At 40.7% G+C, this 20,321-nt stretch overlaps 1 protein-coding gene across 5 annotated transcripts in view; it reads left to right on the top strand.

Annotated features, from left to right (window-relative positions):
• Nucleotides 1–20,321, top strand: part of WIPF2 (WAS/WASL interacting protein family member 2) — a 39,109-nt gene extending 18,788 nt beyond the window's left edge. For all 5 annotated transcript variants that reach the window (XM_011383055.2, XM_011383056.2, XM_011383057.2 and 2 more), the window contains 7 exons: nucleotides 2,573–2,704; nucleotides 6,753–6,885; nucleotides 7,596–7,712; nucleotides 8,037–8,693; nucleotides 14,318–14,524; nucleotides 15,911–16,012; nucleotides 16,245–20,321. In XM_011383055.2, the coding sequence (XP_011381357.1) occupies nucleotides 2,642–2,704; nucleotides 6,753–6,885; nucleotides 7,596–7,712; nucleotides 8,037–8,693; nucleotides 14,318–14,524; nucleotides 15,911–16,012; nucleotides 16,245–16,285 (1,320 nt within the window). In that variant the 5' untranslated portion in view covers nucleotides 2,573–2,641 and the 3' untranslated portion in view covers nucleotides 16,286–20,321. The remainder of the gene's footprint in view (nucleotides 1–2,572; nucleotides 2,705–6,752; nucleotides 6,886–7,595; nucleotides 7,713–8,036; nucleotides 8,694–14,317; nucleotides 14,525–15,910; nucleotides 16,013–16,244) is intronic.

Below are 20,321 nucleotides of genomic sequence, written 5' to 3' on the forward strand. Positions count from 1 at the left end.
GTAATTTCGCCTCTTTTCTCCCTGATTTTGTTTATTTGTGTCTTTTCTCTTTTTTCTTTAGTGAGTCCAGCCAGGAGTTTATCAATTTTATTAACCTTCTCAAAGAACCAGCTCTTTGTAGCATTTTATTTATTTATTTATTTATTTGTTTGTTTGTTTGTTTTCAATTTCATTTGTTTCTGCTCTAATTTTGATTATTTCTGCCCTGCTGACTTTAGGCTTAATTTGTTCTTCCTTTTCTGAAACCTGAGTTTTATAACAGCAGAATGTCATTTGAATAAAGGCCCCAAATTTTTGTGGTAACTAGGATACCATACCTCTTAGATTATTTTAAACATGAAAAAAGCAACAACTAAATTTGATTCTTTATTTTTCACATGCAAAAGGCAATAGTCAGTGTCTTTGTACTCAGGAAATCTGCTCTTAAAATGTAGGAATATTTGAATGAAATATTAGGAAATTGAATAGAAAAATAGGTTTGGTCTTGAGGAATAGAGGAAACACTTTTTAAAAGTGCAGTGCTTGATTTTTGAAGATACCTCTGAATTCTGGGATAAATTTGACATTAGGAAGATTTGAAATAATGCTCTCTGATTTTTAATTAAAAGAAACTGACTCCTGAGGATGTGAAAATCTTATTATATCATGGTTTTTAAGATGGAAGGGTTTAAGGGAATGAGAGTTGCTGTGTTGCTGGGACTAGAGGCTATCTCAAAATAGTTCTGATTTTGAGACTCTGGACTCTGAAGAGCACAGATGTTGAGGTTTCTCATTCTAATTTAATAGATCAGAAAGCAAAGACTTAAAATTCTGTAGAGAACCCTCTTTTCTTCTTTTTAAGTTTAATTCCTGAGGTTTAACCTCAGGAATGTTAGTTTCTTAAAATCACAATAGACAGTACTCCAAAATACCTGAATATGTCCTTTAACTAAAAATAGTTAGTCACTAAAATTTGTTTTTCTGTCATAAAACTTTCTGAACTGTTTTTGGTTCATTTACAAAACTTTTGATTTATTTCTTATTTTTCAATTATAATTAACATGCAATATTATATTAGTTTCAGGTGTACAGCATAGTTATTAGAAGTTTGTGTACCTTACAGAGTGATAACCCTGCTAATTTAGTACCTATCTGGCATTGGTTGATTTGTTTTTAACTAAAAGCAGTTCTCAAAGCAGACCCTCTGCACTGAATTAATGATCATAAGCATGAATCCTAAATTCATTTGAATAAAGCTCTTGGAAAAAATAGAGCTGTTCATATTTTATTACTAGGATGGAAACTTGGAGTGGATTGAATTTTTATTTGGGAAAAATACTAGAAAATTGCTAAACTCAACCAATTTCCAGTGGAGATTTTTTTTTTTTTTCAGTGATGAGTGATAGAAGAGGATCAGAAGACCTGAGTTTGAGTCCTTACTTTACAGTTTACTCCTGAGTGATCTTAGGTGGTTACCCTTAGCTCAAGTCGGACTTTTCTCTAGTGCATGTGTTCACTCCCACTCCTGGAACTTCAGTGTCCTTACCTGTAAAATGGAAGCAGAATACCATACTATATTGTACCATTGTGTGTTAAATGTCACTGATGAGATTGTGTGCATGCATGCAATCTTTATGGAGGCAGAAGAAAGGTCAGCAGCCACTGCTGGTAGTCAGCACTAAAGTCAGGTGATTTTTTATTTTTTTTTTATTTTTTTTTTATGAATCTGTTTTGAAATTGGAGTTTGAATCGAGCCTACTTTAACTGTAATGTAATAGTGGTCTTTTGCAGCGAATGACTTTAGAAAAACATTTGCCTTGCTAGAGATGACTGCTTTGACTCATAAGTGGTCCTGTCAGGTATAAGGTTGTTGCCTTAGGTCATTTATTACTTTGCAGCATGTAGGTTGGATCAGCTGTGACTATGGGAAGAATTAGCTAGCAACTTGTGTCAATCTCTTCCAGATCATTCTAGGAGACTTTCATTGTGGCAGTGGCGAAGGTAGGTAGAACTGGAAACTCAGAAAAGGCATGAGCTCAGGTGACTGGAATTAGTTGAAAATGCTTCTGAATAGACTTATTTTTCCTGTTGTTTCCTGCTAGCTTTTTAAAAGAATGCTGTGGGGGGCTTTGGAACATAATGGTCATAGCGAACTCAGAGAATTCAAGTAGAAGAACATCTTTTTCTCCATGTTTCTTTTATTTTAAATTTGTGTGTCCCCTCACGCTTCTGGGGGAGACTGTGTATGGTGGGGTGCCGGGAACAGGGCTATATAAGTACTGTCTGTACTTTCTGCTCATTTTTGCTCTGAACCTTAAACTACTATAAAAAATAAAGTTAATTAAAAAAAAAGTCAAAATAAAAGAAAACAAAGAGTAATATGCCACAGAGACTGTATGTGGCCTACAGATAAAAAATAAAAAATATTTATTATCTGGCCTTTTACAGAAAAAAATTTTCCAAGCCTTGGACTATATTGCAGTCGAACTAGGAAGTGAGGTGCTTAGTTTCTGGTGTCATACCAGTCCCTTGGTCTCCTGGTACTCAGTGTCTCTAATGGCAAAGTTCTCATGAATTTCTGTTTCATTTGCAGGTATATGAGTGACCTAAAGCTGCAAATTAAAACGGAGAGAGAGCAGTGCCAACTGCGCACAGGGCAAGGATGCCAATTCCTCCTCCCCCTCCGCCCCCACCTGGTCCTCCTCCACCTCCCACTTTTAATCAGGTAGGCAATCCTTCCACCTGGCTATCTCAAACCTTAATGGGTACTTAGGGCTTCCTGGTATAAGATATAGCATACTCAAAGATATGTGGTGCAGGAAGATGGAGAATAAAAAGTAACGTCTGTCCTTATCAACTAGTTCTGGTTCCTGAGAGGTCCCCTTAGGCTTAGGACTATAATGGTTTATCTTGTTTTCTTGTCCTGATTAAGTCTAAATGGAGATGTGGACAAGTAGCATCAGAGTAGGAACTAGTGTTTCTTCCCTATTCTATAAAGGTCTGCATCATTTCTCTGGCATTCTTGAAAAAAGGGATGGCAGTTTCTGGTGGTTATTTCTTGCTACAATTTCATCTCCTCTTCTCCAAATCAGGTCATTTTAAAATATCAAGTCTAATATCGCAGAAAGAAAGAAAGAAGTTTCTGGAATGCATTTGTAAGAAAACTTAAATGTTTGATAATGGGATTTTAAAAAGCAGTTGTAGCTTCTGACCCATGGAGGCAGCCTCTTTTATTACATCTGGATTGCGATTTCTGGTATCATGTGAGAAAGAAGCAACCTGGGTGCTTTATCACATTTTTGTAAAATTTAGAAGCAAAAATAACTAGAGAATGAATAGCCCAGAGGTGGTGTGCGTGCATGCATGCGTGTGTGTGTGTGTGTGTGTGTGTGTGTGTGTGTGTGTGTGTGTGTACGGTGTTTAACAGATGAGAAGTTGTGCTATAAAGAGGAAAAATGACTTGCCTAGCTAATTTATTTCTGAATTAAGAGTAGAATTCAGGTCTGCCAGCTTGTTTTTCCCCCATAACTTCTGGTTTTCAGATGTTTTGTTTGAGGATATGTGTGAATCCCTTTTTTGGATGAAATTTTATGTGGAAGTCCAGTAAGTAAAGTAGATAAAATCAGAGCTGCTCTGGTTATAGTGGGATTCTGGGACCCAAAGTAAATCCTTGGATCTCTATGACCTCTTGTATTATTGCCCTGCATTGTGCTGTCTTTGGCATTTACTCAGTAGCCTTTTGTTGGGAGCTTACTGTGTGTCAGGGACTTGGCTAGGCATACAATTTAGAAAATCCCCATAATTTTACTCTGTAGTTATATATTGCTTGACTATTCTACAACAAGAACTAATTTATATAATTAAAGAAAGGGAGGGAAAATATGCAGATAAGCAAAAAGAAACAAATAAAAATCATCTGTAATACCATTGCCCATAAATGAGACAGTTTCTGCCTTCTAGGGCTCCTAGCATAATGGCTGAGACAGACAAGTCAATGGGCAAATTCTGTGCTATGCACAGATAAATGAGGCCACAAAGAAGGGCAGGGAGAGGAGGCAATCAGAGGAGGCTTCTTGTGGGGAGGTGATAACTTGAGCTTAGTCTTAAAGCATGAGTAGGGTTTAGCCAAAAAGAGAAGAAGGATGGGGAGGACACTTAAAATTGAAGAAGCAGAATGTGGAAGGGTGCCGATTTGTGAGAAAGCACACAGAAGTTTAGATTATTGTTTGAGAAGGGGGCATGGTGGGAGGTGAAGCAGGAAGTGTAGGCTGAGGGTTTGGATTTTTCTCCCAGTGGTGATGGGGAGATGTTGAAATATTTTCAGGAGCAGGAGTAACCTAATTAGGTTTGTATTAGAAAGGTCACTCTTAACAGTGTGGACAGTGAGTTGGGAGTTGAAACTGGAGATAGAAGCCTTTGCAATTGAAAACCGAGGGTCTGGACTAAAGCAATGAAGATGGATAGTGGAGATGAGAGACACTTTGAAAATAAAATCTTAAGGGTTTGATGACAGAAGGAAGAGTGAGGAGGAGGAAGATTTGAATGACTCTCGTTTGGGAGATTGAATGGTGCTATTTCAAGAAAAATTTTCTCTTGTAAATAGCGCCCAAGTGTATCCATTCCTTCCCAAGTGCAGAATGATGGTGCCATTTGTGGAGAAGACAATAAGTTCAGTTTTGAATGTGTTTAGTAATATTTTAGTAATAATTTTCTCTTTATAAAAGTAATATATTCAAGACATTTGTGAACTGTGGATAAGCTAAAAGGAGCAATTGCCCGTAATCTAATGATTCATAACGGTTTTCTTATATCCTTACCCTTCCTCCTTCCCTCCCTTTGTATCAATATTCTTTTTAAAAAATAAGTTTGTGCTTTATATACATATTGATTTCTGATCTGCTCTTCTTACTCATTAATACCTCATGAATGGCTTGTTATATCATTAAATGGTTAGTGATATCATTAAACATTTTTTTTACTGTACTAAAAATGTGGAAAAAATTAGAGAATGCCAATAAACATGGAAAATGTTAAAGTATCTGTAATTAACCTTTGTTAACATATTGTATATTTTATATCTTTATTGTAGGAAAACTGGAAAATACAGATAAATATAAATAATTATTACTCAAAGTTAACTTTTGCTAGTATCAGTGTATATCCTTCCATAAATTTTCTGTACGTGTGCACCTTTTTTTTTCCAAATGTCATTTAGTTACTCTTTATTGAGCTTTTATTATACTTGGCATTGCGCTAAGCTCTTGAAAATTGTTATTCTCAAAACTACCCTGTGAGGATAGGTTCTGTTGTTACTCCTGTTATATAGAAGAGAAAACGGGAATAATGCTATATTTATCGTTTTATAATATTTTTTTCTTGACTGTGGCAAACATTTACTGCCATGAAAAGATATTTATTTCTACATATTTAAGAGCTTAAATGGCATTTCATTGTATTGTTATTATTCTTTTTGGTTGAACTTTCAGATTATTTTCAGTTTTATGCTATTATAAGTCATTTTTTGCTATATTATTAACATCTTTTTGCACTTCTTCAATTATTTTCTTAAAGTTAATTCTTAGAAATAGAATTCTTGTGCTAGACTTTAAATTGGTGTTTAATGCATAAATTACTGTCTAGAAAGAGCATACCAGTTTATCTTACTGCAGATATACAAAGGAGTTCCTGTTTCCCTGAATCCTTATGACTCCCATAGGGCAGTTATTTATTCTGCACATTTTTTGAACATCTACAATGTGCCAGGCACTGTACAACACTACTCACTATGGTCCCTGCCTTCACGAAGCTAGTGGTCTCTTTAGTTATAATTTTAACTTTTACCGGTTTCATATGTAAATAATGGTACTGTGTTTACCCTTTATTTCTTTTATTGCAGTTGAAATTTATTTTTTCATATTTGTTGGCTCTTTGATTTCTTTTACACAGTGTTGTTCATATCCTTTGCTTATTATCTTATTGATTTCGAATTAATTTCTACATCATCTTTATATGTTAATGCTTTATAAATTTAGGACACTACTTTTGTGTCTGTCACGTATTACATTTGTCACAGAAGGTTTTTCCTTCCAGTATATCATATACTTCTTTACTTATATTTCTAAGTAAATAATTTGTAATATGCAAGACTGTCAATCTTTTCCTGTATTTTAGTTATCATGCTTGGAAAGTCTTTTCCATAGCTATTTTTCCATATAGTATTTCTATGGTTTTATTTTTTTTACACTTAAATTTTATAATTCAGATAGAATTTGTTTGAGAGTAAGCTGTGAGGTAGGTATTTAACTATTATTTTTTTCCCCCAAATTACCAGTTGTTACTAACATCTTGTATTTTAACAATCTATCCTTTCTGATGAAATACACTTTTATTATTTCTCGTATAGATCTGGGCCCGCCAATGGACTTTCTGTTTTGTTCCATTTATCTGCGCTCCTGTTGTAGTTACAGGAATGTTTTAAGATTTAAACGAGATAATGAAAGTAATGTGCTTAGCACAATGCCTGAGGCATAGCAGGGGCTTAATAAATGTTTGCCTTGATGATATATGTAAAGCATCTAACACACAAGCCTAGTGCATAAGTACTCAGTAAATATTAGGCTTCAATCAGAAGTTTCTGAATACTGCTGTTTGGCACAGGTGCCTGATAGGTTAGACAGACATCTCATGGAATCCAGTTTGGCTTAAGGCATTTATCCCAAACATGTGATGAATGGGACTATTTGGGGTGAACTTACATACCCCTCTTCTTCCAGGCAAACACAGAGCATCCCAAGCTGAGTAGAGATGAGCAGCGGGGTCGAGGCGCCCTCTTACAGGACATCTGCAAAGGGACCAAGCTGAAGAAGGTGACCAACAGTAATGATCGGAGTGCACCCATCCTCGAGAGTGAGTCTCAGCTTCATTTCCTAGTGAACCACCAGGATCCTAGGATTGACTTGGAGACCTGGCTGGGCTGTCATTTTTATTGTTGAGTCTTGAGTGGGAGAGTTTTGTTCTGGGACATTCTTTGGCTGTCTTCCCATCTGTTCATTTGAATACCTGAGAAACTTCTTTTTGACCTTTGAGAAGCATTCTGAGGGTTAAGGCTCCCATCTCCTGCTGTCACTAGTGCTTGTTAGGGCACATCCTTGGCTGTTCTCTGAGGAGACCACCACATTTTGAAAAACTACTCAGCTGAAGCCAATGATGATTTTGTAATTGCCACAAGTGTCCATTCTGAAAGGCTTCTGGAGAGTTTGTGCACATCTGGGTCCCTCAGCCCCTTACCATCTGGGGCTATGACAGGAGAGCCCAGATAACTCTGTTGAACATGTCTTTCTCCAGGTTGTCCCTCTGGCCTAAATAAGGGAAGATTGGCCTTTTATTCCTTTTATTCTTTTCCTTTCATCACAGCAAAGAATTTCATCCTTACATGAAGCTGTGGAGCAGAGAGGCCTAGCTTTTCTTTTTTTCTTTTTTCTTCTTTTTAATGGAAAGGCAAAAGCAATGATCATTTGCAAATTAGAGCCCAGATAGAGCAGGACTTTCTCCTCAGGATTGAGGTGGTCACCAGCTTGGGGCATATGAAATGAAAGCCCTAATGGTTTGCTTTCCAGAACCCAAAGGAAGCAGTGGTGGTTATGGCTGTGGAGCAGCTGCCCTGCAGCCCAAGGGAGGTCTCTTCCAAGGAGGAGTGCCGAAGCTCCGACCTGTGGGAGCCAAGGATGTTTCAGGTATCTGATAGTCCTTTCTTAGGTTATTTCCCAAGTGCATTAGTTTCTGATGGGTTGCCGGTGGTCCATCTGGGGTTGAGGAGTGCGATAGAAGTAGAAGGAAGGAAAAGTGGGAGCAGGAGAGGAATTATAGAGTAGAAGAAAGCAAAGCCATTAAATAAAAATGTTTTCAGCTTATATCAGTATTATTATGGGTCCTGAGCCAGATAAAACCCAGTCTTATTCAAATACTTGCCCTGCTGCTGTGCAAGTTGCACTCATGAGGCTGGGTGAAATAGTGATACTGACCAACTGTTGACCCGGTGCTGTCTGGTATATTTGTAGAGAACCTAGCTGGTAAGCCAGCCCTGCAAGTCCCTAGTTCTCGAGCTGCTGCCCCAAGGCCTCCAGTGTCTGCAGCCGGCGGGCGCCCTCAAGATGATACAGACAGCAGCCGAGCATCACTCCCAGAGCTGCCCCGGATGCAGAGACCTTCCTTACCGGACCTCTCTCGGCCTAATACCACCAGCAGTACAGGCATGAAGCACAGCTCCTCTGCCCCTCCTCCGCCACCCCCAGGGCGGCGTGCCAACGCACCCCCTACACCTCTGCCTATGCACAGCAACAAAGTCCCAGCCTACAACAGAGAGAAACCCTTGCCACCCACACCTGGACAGAGGCTTCACCCTGGTCGAGAGGGACCTCCTGCTCCACCCCCAGTCAAACCACCTCCTTCCCCTGTGAATATCAGAACAGGACCAAGTGGCCAGTCTCTGGCTCCTCCTCCTCCGCCTTACCGCCAGCCTCCAGGGGTCCCCAATGGACCCTCTAGTCCCACGAATGAGTCAGCCCCTGAGCTGCCACAGAGACACAATTCTTTGCATAGGAAGACACCAGGGCCTGTCAGAGGCCTAGCACCTCCTCCACCCACCTCAGCCTCCCCTTCTTTACAGAGTAACAGGCCACCTCCCCCAGCCCGAGACCCTCCCAGTCGGGGAGCAGGTAAGTGCCTGGGAGCACCGAATTTTCCTACCATATCGAGAGTTGAGCTTATCTTTCATTCTACTCCCCAAGGCTCCACGTCAGTGATTGTAGAAAATAAGAATTCACTTATTCAACAGGTTTATTGAATGTCTTTTTATGTGTCAGACTCTATTTTAGGGAAACAGCAGTAAATAGAAAAATATAAGAAATTCCTGTTTTCCTGGACAGTCAAGAAAATAAATTAGTAAAAAAGAAGGTGTGTGTGTGTGTGTGTGTGTGTGTGTGTGTGTGTACAGACATAGACACACACACAGTATGCAGATGCTTTAGAGGAATACAAAGTAGAGAAGAGGGATAGGACATACTGCTGGGAGTGGGGTGATGATATTTCCAGTTACAGGGGCCGGGGGTGAGATTAGGGTTAGGGAAGGCCTTACTGATAAAGTGACAGTTTAGCAAAGATCTGAAGAAAGTGAGGGAATACACTAAGCAGGCACTGAGAACAGCAGCTGCAAAGACCCTGAGATGGGGGACGGACAGCAAGGAGGCCATTGTGGCAGGACTAGAATGAGTGAGGGGAAGAGTGCCAGGACATGGAGGCCAGAAAGCTAGATTTCCACATTGTAGGGCTTTGTAAAGACTTTGGGTTTTATCGCATTGGGAGCCACTAGAGGGGTTGGAACAGAGAAGTTGCATTGTTTTATCTTTTAAAAAGATCACCAGCTCCTATGTTGAGAACAGACTACAGGAGGACAAAGGTGGTGAAAGGAGATCACTTATGAAGCTGTTGCAATAAACTGGGCACATGGGTAGGACCACAGCAGGTTTGGGGGAAGATAGGTATTCAGTTTTGGACAAGTCAAGTTTGAGATGCCTAATAGACATTGAAGAGTAAATAACAAATTGATGACTGGGTATGAGACTCTGAAGTTCAGGGGAGAGGTGTGGGCTGGAGAGAGACATTTGAATGATTTTGAAAACTACATGAGGTCTGAGGCCTGAGGCCCTCCTACATTAGAAGTTAGAGAAATGAAGAGTACCAAGCAGAGGAAGCTAAGAAAGAGTGTCTAGTGAGGAAGGAAGGAGGGAAATCAAGAGAGTGATGGAAGAACTCCAAGATTGAGTGAGTGATGAATTGTGTCCAGTGCTACAGCTGGGTTAGTTAAGTTGAAGCCTGAGAATGACATTGGTTTCAGCAACATGGGAGTCATTTTTTGGGACCCATTTGAGTAGTTTTAGTGGAGTGGTGGAGGGACCATGAAGGTGAAAGTCTAATTGGGTTTGGTTCACAAATACAGGAATAGGAGAGGAATTGGAGATAACAACATAGAAATCCCTTAAGGAGTTTTCTGTAAAGGGGAGTTGGGGGTACAGATAAATAGAATGGTTGCTGGATGAGTATGGGATTGAGAGTTAGGTTTTTTTCCCTCCCAGGATGGGAAATATTTTAGCATCTGTTTGTTTACTCTTGGAATAATCCAGTAGAGAAGGGAGAAATGTCCTTAAGGAGGTAAGAAGGAATGGAATCTAATCCTTAGCTAAGGGTTGGCCTTAGGGAAGAACACAGATAGTTCTTCCATAGTAACAGGAGGGAAGGCAGAACATACAGGCCTTAGAAGCAAGTGGGTAGGGGGTGCAGTGGTAGGAGCATGTGGAAAGTTCCTTCTGGTTTGCTTCTCTTGGCAAAATAGCAAGGACATCTGTTAATGAAGGGAGGGAAGGAAAGGAAGATTTGGAGGGAGAGAAAAGGGCATACAGTGGTCATGTTGGGAGCATGAGAGAGTGACTGGAGTAAGGAAGTGGGCTTAGGATAACTGGGAACACCAAAGACCCCCTTGGGATTAGGGGTCTTCTATTTAAAGTGAAGTTAATCAGCTTGGCGTGTGTTCAGCTGTGCATTTGCAGGTACTGACTAGGGGCAGAGTTGTATTTAACCAGGGTTAGCATTTTTTAGGCATATTTGACTGTAAGGGAGAATAGGGCAAGGGAGTTAAAGGTGTATATTAAGGGAGTGAGTGTAACAATGGTCCATGGTTGTAAACTGGGTGAGGAGGGGATTAAGGAACCCTATAAGAGATAATCGAGGTTGTGTAATCATTTTGCAGAATAGCATGACTGAAAGAGTGAGGGAGACCATGACAGCTCTGGAGCCTTCTTAGGCCCAGGAATTTTGGCTCCCATGTCCTCTTGTATCATTGGACTTTGAGCCACATCCCCCACAAATGGCTTTTGAGCTTTTATTTTAAACAGTCAGTCCCTACAGGTATAGATCATTAGGAAGTTACATCACCAAGAAGCATGTGTAAAAAGCCCATTAACCTGTGCTGCTGCTTGGTTAGGTGAATGGAGATTTGTACTCTAGGAGCTGGCAGTCAAAAATAAGGCAGTCATACAGTAACCTGGTACCTTCCTGACCCCTTATCTCCCTGGCTTTAGTCATAAGGATATAGTCCCAAGGTGGCCTTTGATTCTATGAATTTAGGTTAAATTTTTTTTTTTACTTAGGAATTTTTTTAAAGACCTTTTTTCTGAGCAGTTTCTGTGGATTGAACTGAGTAGTTTTAAATGTCTGCAGAATTCTTTCTTCTCATTTTTCAGTTCTTTCTTTATGGTTTCTTTAGAAAAATATGAAGTTTATGAGACTCGTTCTGTCCATTAGCCATCAGCAACTTTGAGGCCTGGCTGAGGTCTCAGCCTGCTTTCCATTTCAGTAACCAGAGCAGCAGTTCTTAAGAGTGATACAGTGAAAAAATATTGAAATGTTTTAGTCAGAGATCTTTTGAGTATTGGCTTATATTTTTTGTATGACATTGAGGAGATCACTCTGATTCTCTGGTTTGTTTCCTCATCTGTTAAATGGTGTTCACAGTACTTTCAGAGGTGGTTGTAAATAAATTATGTGTGAAAGCGCTTTACAAACTGTAATATGCTGATGAATGTGGGAAATTTTCTATAAAGGACTTCCAGGTAGTTCATAAACTTATCTCTATTATTAACTTGTATTATGACAATATTATGTGATAAAGTACTTTTGTTTCTATGTGAAGGAATATGGAATCTTTTTCTTCCTGGGGTGCTCAGGGACCAAAAAAATCTCACATTATTGGTCCATAGAGTTTTCTGAATTTTCTTTTGCAGAGTGAAACATTACTTTTACAGGTTTTTTTTTTTTTTTTAAAAGATGAATCTCATCGTTCTTTCCTCAAAATCAGGTTTACCTTAGATTATGAAAGGCAATCTCCTACCCCATCTTTTACAAATTGCTTGTTTCTTAGGGTCTTTGGTTTCCAGCTCTGTTACTTGAAACAGATTTAAAACTAGACATGATAAAGATCTCAGAAACGTACTGAGGATGGCAGAACCTGGTTGGGATGACCATCCCCAAGGTAGAGCGCTGAAGAAGCCAAGTGGGTTGTTCTTGGTCCTGTTCTGTTTTGTTGGTTCACTTTGGCTCTAATCACTGCCATCTGCTCGATGTCTAGCTGCTGTCTTTTTGAGCCTAGCTAACCCTGTCTACCTTATTCTCCTGAGCCCTGCCCTAGGAGTAGATAACAAATTCTTGGGGCCCTGAGAAATCTGGAATTTAGGGAAATATTTTGAGGATGACCTGAAAGAGCTTCAGTTTGGGCAGAGTTGGAATGAAAACAAGGTTCAGAGATCTGCTGGGGTTTCCCTTTAATTATTGCCTCTAGTGGCCCTTGTCCATGCTTAGACCTTGAAAAGAGTGAAGGAAAGTTGACATTCTGTGTGCGTCTTATGGGAAATGAAAACTAACGTTTACTGGGCTCGCAGTGCCAGACCCCTTGTCCACATCATCCCATTACTATTTCATGCTTAACTGTGGTCACTCTACAGAAATGACAGTAATTCAGGAGGAACAGTAAGATATGCTCATATTACTAAAACAGTGTTAAGCTGAGTAGTCTAAATGTTAACAGTCCATTAAGCTGAGTGGTCTCTCCATATGCTATTTAGATAGCAGCTATTTATTGGACATGGCCTAGGTACCAAAAGACACACTTCCATCTCACTGGGTTATAAATTTGTTGGAGAGGTAAGATAATTATAATACTTGGCAGTAGTTATGAAAAGCAGTGTGAGGATAGTAGAAAGAGCAAACATGTGCTGGGTCTGTTAGATCTATGACCTTAGACAAATAACCTGTGTCCCAGTTTCCTCATTTGTGAAATGGGGATAATACCACATTCTTTGCCTGGGTGATTGCAAGAATTTTTAAAAATTTAATGTATGTAATGCACCCAGGACAGTGCCTGGAACATAGTGGATACCAAATCAATAATAGCTGCTATTACTGTTAATGCAAAGCAGAGAAGTAATATAACTTAAACATATTAGAACCTATTCCAGTGGTGCTGCCATTTCTTCAAAGATGCTTTTGATGTTACCTTCTATTTAGTGACAAATTTTTGTCTTTTAAGATTGAATTTTATTTTTCAATGACTAAAAAGCAGAATCAGATGTAGGTAGGAATATTTTTGTTATTGTTGATACAACCTCAGAAATGAGATATAGCCATCATATAATAATATTTATGGATCTGTCTGATAAACTGGGTTTGGAGCGAATTCCGAAAGACATGTTTCCAATTTTTTTGAGCAGTGAGACTATCATTGCAGATATGTAACTTCCACAGATGGACTTATTATATATATTTTGAAAATCATTCATTTTAGTCTGTATTACTAAGTGCTAGAATAAGTGACATAGCCTATAAATGCTTTGGGTGAGTAAAGAAGAAGGGGCTCAGAATAGAGTGGATTGCTTTGGGAAAGCCTTGATAAGATGGAACTTGAGTTGAACCTTAAAGGATAGGTATGATTTGGAAGTAAGGGAAGAGGGATGGCATTTTCAAATATTGTGGGAGAGTCGCAAGAGCAAAGCATACGAAGATTGATTGAGTACCTACCATGTGCTGTGCACTTGGCTGAGCTTGGGAGCTCAGATGAATGGGCACTGCTATGACTTTAAAGAATATACAGTATACTAGGGAAGAGGCACATATAATGAATAATCATAGTACAATATAGTAGAGTGGTAGAGAGAGACAGAGGCAACAGTGGGAGTGCAGAAAAGGAGTACCTAACCCAGCCTAGGAATCAAGAGAAGGTGAGATCAGGCTAACTGACATGGCGTAGGTTACTTTGTGAGAAAAGAGGATAATTGGAGGAAACCCAATCAAAGTGGAAGCTAAGGATTTGAAACTTTATGATGTAGGAAATGCAAAGCCCTTGAAAAAGTTTGATCAAGTATTTTTAGAGAGATTAGTGAGTTGGTGGTATGCAGAATGGATTGGCAGGGTAAAAGATTAGAAACAAGGAGAACATTTGGGAGGCTTTTTGCGGTAGAGCAGGCTAAATGTGAGGAAGACTTGAATTAGAATTGTGGAGGAAGACATGGAAAAGCAGGGAAAAAAACATCAAGAATAGGTAGAGTTCTTGACTGACTTGTCATGGGAAATGAAAAAGAGTCATACATTTATTCCGAACTTTAGTATCTGGAAGAACAATAATGCTGTTAAAGAAATAGGGATGAGAGGTGGGTGACTGTGATATTTAACATGGTGCCCAGAGACTCATAGAGCTTCTACATCCAAACCTAACTGCTTTGAATTTTAATTGCAGCTCCCCCACCTCCACCACCCATAATCAGAAATGGTGCCAGGGATGCTCCCCCTCCCCCTCCACCATATCGACATGGGTCAGAACCTCTGAGCAGAGGAAAGCCCCCACCTCCACCCTCAAGGACGCCAGCTGGGCCACCCCCTCCTCCTCCGCCACCCCTGAGGAACGGCCACAGGGATTCCATTACCACTGTCCGATCTTTCTTGGGTGAGTAGCTAGCAGTTTTAGTCTCCTAGTTCCTGTGGTGACGTATTAATTCCTGTGACCATTGTAGAATGGGAATGGTCTCTTGATATCCTTCATTCACAGCAGTTTGTTTCCTGACTTTATACCTCAGACTTCTAGGCAGTTCGTTTCCTGACTTTATACCTCAGACTTCTAGGCACTGTCAAATGACATCCCTTTTCTTATGCAAATTCTAGGCATGGTTGTGTTGAGACATATTGAAGTAAAATCAGCTGGTGTCATGCTACCTCTAAAGCCACTCTGTTGCTCCCCAAGAATCATTATTTGTGGTTACCTTTTAAGTCTAATTTGTGGTTACCTTTTAAGGAGACTTTATCCTTTTCAGGATTATTCAGACAGGAAGTATGTGTCATCCTAGGAAGAAGAGCTTTCTGGCCCTTAAAAAATAAAACACTGTACACAACCTTTATCTAGTAATTCAAAGCCACTAACTAGCTGTGTTACTTTGAGGAAGTTGCTTCACTTCTCTGGGCCTCACGTCCCTTATGTGTGAAATGAGGAGATTGGCTAGATAAGGAGTATGTCAGATTAATTTTCTCAAGATTATCCATGAATCTTAGGCCCCATAAGAGATTCTTATTCCTTAAGTCTGGGATGGAACCCCAGGCAAAGGTTGTCCAGAGGGTATCATTAGACCCTCTGCTGAGGACTCCTGGAAAGATCTGTACCGTTTCTTTTAGCGCTAATACTCTGTATTCGCTAATGGTTGACTCTTCTCTGCCCTTGCTCTAGTTCCTATTAGGTGGACCAGGGTTTTTGCTTTGAAGATGAGTCTTTTGGAATGCGATCAAGCCACACCCAGATTTGAGCTTTCTTGTAGAGGGGCCATGGAAAGTAGGAGCATGGGCCATGAGATGGCTGTCCCTACTGCATTGCAAAGCTAAATGAGAGTAACCTAGGCCAAAAGGGAATTATCCGGTCAGATCTCTCACTAATTGGTGACAAATATTCCCATTTTAGGTTAATTTCTACCAATTCATAGATTCAGTTCAGTTGGTTTTCCATAGTATTAGTCTCTAAGATGACTGTTAAAGAACTATATTTCTTCTCCCATGCAAACACATGGGCTTCTTTCCTGTTAAATGCCTGATTTTTAGTGGAAAGACTTTAAAAAAAAAAAACAAAACAGTTCAAACACTAATTTCTTTATGTAAAGAGCCTATGAGGACATCCTTTATGCATACAAGGCACATAGAGAGGTGCTGCTGTTGTTCTCAGACACCTTGGTGTAGTGAGCAAGGCAGGCCCTCAAGTTCATCAGAATGCATAGAGACTAGTAAGGGGAGGGTCAAGTATGTGGGAGCACAAGAAAGGGTGATATGAATTAATATTCTGTTCCTTTTGCAGATGATTTTGAGTCAAAATATTCTTTCCATCCAGTAGAAGACTTTCCTGCTCCAGAAGAATATAAACACTTTCAGAGAGTATATCCCAGCAAAACAAACCGAGGTGAGGGGTAGTCATGAAACTTTTTCCATAATTGCATAGAAAGTAGAATTGGTGTGCTTTTCTTAGGTTAAAATTTGCTTCTCATCTGCATTTTCTTTTAAAACAACAAAACCTAGTCCCCAGATTTTAACCATTAGCTTAAAGAACCTGTCCCTCATTTCAGGAATATTTGATTTATTCAGGGTCTCGTGGGTGACCTTGTATCTGTCGTTTTTATTGTTATTTTTTTTAGCTGCCCGTGGAGCCCCACCTTTGCCACCCATTCTCAGGTGAAGCCTGGCTTGGTCCTGTTCCTCAGGAAAAGGATGGACCCACTTCTCTTCTCAGATGGTCCCTTCCATTCCCCTGAAACCTGCATGAGAGTTCCTGACATGTTTCTCCAGTGCAGCCAACCTCTAGACTCCAAGTGTCCTCCCCGCTCACCTCCATCTATGCATCTCGTCTCTGGACTTGGTGATTGGACTCTTTATATTGACAGTAGGGTCTCAAACCCTGCATCCATCCCTCCTCTAGCAAGCTCTGCTAGCCAGATGAGGATGAGGAAAAAGCGTCCATGTCTCCTGCTTTCCTCTCGGGGAAGGGTGCCTTGTTGTGATGAATTAACTCATTGTTGGGGCAGGGTGGAGAAAGGTACTCCTACCTCCTCCTACCCACTGTGGGGGAAGCTTGGCAGGTATATTATATTTCATCATTTAGGAGGCTGACATGGCCAGAACTTTGGCGTGGGATGGGGGTGGGGAGCATTTTTAGTGAAATAGGAAAGGCGTTTGCAGAAAAAAGATATGTTTTAAAGGCCAAGTTTGGAGAAGGGCAAGGAAATGGGTCTGTTTTATTTTTAGGGATATTTTGGTTTTACTCTTACCCCACCCCATGCCCTCACCCCAGGAATAAGTTGGGTATAAACACTAAATACTAATCAGTTGAACTAAACATCTAATAGAAAGAGAGGGTGAAGTAAACTGAGAGCCTTTTAGAGCTAGTCAGTTCCTCTGCAGCAAAGGGAACAGGAGCCATTTGGGTCCTCTGGGACTCCCTGCCCTATTTCCTCAGGGTGCTGAGGCTGAGGGATGTTTTTTCTGCCCCCACCACCCAGCCCTCAAGAGAAAAGTCACTTTCATTCATTTTTTTCTGGATTCACAAACCCTAAAAACTTCAGTGGGAGGTAAGAAGATAGGGCCTGGACCTTGGCCTTAACTTTAACCTTGACCTCGAGTTCACCTCAGTCTTTTCTGACTGGCCCTGAAGGCCATTGGCCCTTTCAGTCCTGTCCAGAAACTTCAGCCCCTGATGAGTGCTCCACAATGACAAAGAAGGGACCATGGAAGGGACTAGCTCTGTGGGCTACAGAAGACTAAGGCCTACTCGCTGTAGTGTTCACAGCCCATCTGACTGAACAGACTCTTCTTTTCTCTGTCACCTTTGCATTCCCAAGACTGCAAGGGTTAACACAGCAGAGTAGAGAAGGGTGAGCAAGTTTATGGGGGTAATCAAAGATTCCTCTGTGCCAAGAAGCACAAAGACTTTGGTGAGGTGTGCCTCAGCCCAGTTGATATAACTTGGCAGCCAGCAATATGTTGTTTCTTCGTCTTCCAGGTCCTAGTTTAAGACCACAGAGAAAAAGGAAGTTTCCAGTCTAGGTAGAAACTGAGCCTGGATGATGGGAAGGGGCTTCCCCCTTCTCCAAGAGCAGGATGGGGCTCCTGATCTCCACACACAGATGGTTTGGTTTGCTACAGCTCTTGCCAAGTGCAGAGGCTGCTCAAAGCTTGGAATAGAGCAGGCAGGCCATGGCTACTCATTGAAATGGTTGGGGAAAGTCAGTTAAAAAATTTCATCATCTATATCACAGGCTTAAACCACCTTATGGAGCTTTTTAATCTCTTGGATCACAGACTAAGGATCTGGGTATGGTACCAGGTGAAACCCAAGTCTTCCCAATACTAGATGAGAGTAGGCTCAACTTGGGTTATTTGTATGGGGTCTGCTATTTTTTGTTATCCCCTGGACCACATTGACTCTTGGGACAAACCATGATCAGGTCTGTCACCAAACTTTTTCTAATCATTATTTATCATTCTTATTTTCAAATCTGTTAGCAGTTGTCTCCCAGCAGTGTCCCCAGCATCCTGAAGTGAATAGAACTGAGAGAGGGGACACTAGTGGAGGGAACAGGAGAGAGTACAAGAGTGGATACTGCAGCAGAGTTCCAGGGTAGATGCTGACCAGTTACTGAACTTGGACTGTGAAGTCTTCCCATTTATTTTTGAAATGGGAGTTGCTGCCTTTGTACAATGTTATCAAAGTGTATTTTCCTCCCTTTACTCAAATATAGAGCATCAGAATAAGTATTACAAGTAAAAGCCAAACCCCAGCTTTTCATTGGAGCTGATGTCTTCCTCCCCTATGACCTGCTGCCCTCATATTCCCTAGCATTTGGACTGTGTCACATGGGTATTGTATTTTCGTTTTCTTGGCCTCATGAAAAAAGGCCCAAGCCTAGATCTAGTCAGATGGATTTTGTTCTTCAGAGCATGTTAGTGACACAGTACTTATTTAAATGTCTTTGCCTTATACATTGTTTGGTCCCTCTGTTAATAACAGATTTATTATCATGTATATTTACTATTGAGGAATGGGAATGTGATCCTTATAGTTATTGATCTATTTTGTATGTTGTAAAAAGCTTGTAATATAGGTTTAAGGTGGGCTGGCTGCAAGAGCACTAAAACGTCTCACCTTTTAAACTGCTCTTTTTATCTGCTCCTGGGAATGTCGTCTCTTCAGTGGGAGATTGGGTGGTCTCATGTTGAGGCTGTTGCCCAGTCCCATTAACCCCCTTATCCCCTCCCAGAAGGAAGAGACATTGCCCACCTTAGCATCAGGAAGCTATGTTAAAAGCCCTTGTGTGGGTTTGGTTTTATGTTTTTCTCTGGCGGGAAAAACTTAATACTGTAGTTGTTCCTTACTGCCCTTTCTGGGAAGCAGGGCAGTGGCCTCCAGGTTTTTAAATGAGCTAGGTGCCCCTCTTCCCCTCATCCTCTCTGGTCACCAAACCTGGATAAAAGCACTTCGATATTCCAGGTGTGGATTTTTCTGTCATGGGGATTTCCTCCAGCAGCAGAGCCCCATCATCTTCACAGCTGTGCCCACAGAGTGAGAACTCTTAGGTCTACCCCACCCAATGGATATGAAGCTGCTGTCTCCAGAAATTCATCCTACCCCTCCCAGCTAGCAAAGGCAAGGAGACTAGCCACTGGCCATTGCACTGGGAGCATCCCCTCACGCCACGGCTTCCCAACTTGAAACCCAGATTTACCTCTAGGGAGAGGTGAGAAAAAATTGTAAATAGACTTGCTACAGAGCAACTCAGGGTTGGGGTATGTTTTAATTCTCCTGATCACTTGAAATAATCTGTAGGCTGAGTGCTTATGGGAGTGGGGGAGAAGTGTGACTCCAGGGTCTTCTGTGAAGCTCTGGGGGTGGAGTATAGGGCATCTGAGGCCCTTTGATGGCACTACACTGAGCTGTCTGTCCTTCTGGAAACCCAACCTACAATCAACTGCGAATCAAATTCTTCACATTCCAGTTGTAGTCTTTCTTTCCCTATTAAATCTCAGTCCCTGGCTGTGTAGTCAGGGTGGCTTTCTGTAAGCCACCCTAATTTAGGGAATGGAAGGCATTACAACTTTGCCTTCAAGACTCATCTCTTTAAAGCAAAATGAAAACTGCAACCACCTTCAAAACACAAAAAAAGGATAACCTGTTTAAACGAAGGAAGGGTTTGGTTTCATTCAACTCCACGTTCATTGTGCCTTGTGTTAGATTTCCGTGCTTTCTTCCTCTCTCCCTGTTTGAAGCAATTAAAATCTTCCTTGATAACTGCTGTTTCCTCCTTTCTACTATTGTTTCTAGCATCTTAGTGGGTTCCCTAATGTAAATCTCATTCCACTGGTGGCAGAGGGGCCAAGTTTATTTTCTCATGCCTAAATTTTGTCATTTCGCACGACAACCAGCATGGAAGTCGTAGTCAACACTGAATAAAAGACTAGAATGACATGAGTGAAGAGTGTGAGTGTGTATGTGTGTGTCCATCTGTCTGCATGTGGATCAGTTTCTTTAAAAAGAAAATAATTTATTGTATGATTTATTTTGGAGTTATATTCTGATTAGAGTGCTCCCTCTCCCAATTAGCATTCATTCCCCCCGCATCTAAAATGTGCAATCTGGTCTCAGGTTGGATTCTTTGGTACATTTGTTTCTTCTGGATGCCTGCAGTTTAATTAAACCTTGTTTAAAAATGAAAACAAAA

Source organism: Pteropus vampyrus, unplaced genomic scaffold (assembly GCF_000151845.1).
Source record: "Pteropus vampyrus isolate Shadow unplaced genomic scaffold, Pvam_2.0 Scaffold503, whole genome shotgun sequence".
NCBI classification, from domain to species: Eukaryota; Metazoa; Chordata; class Mammalia; order Chiroptera; family Pteropodidae; genus Pteropus; species Pteropus vampyrus.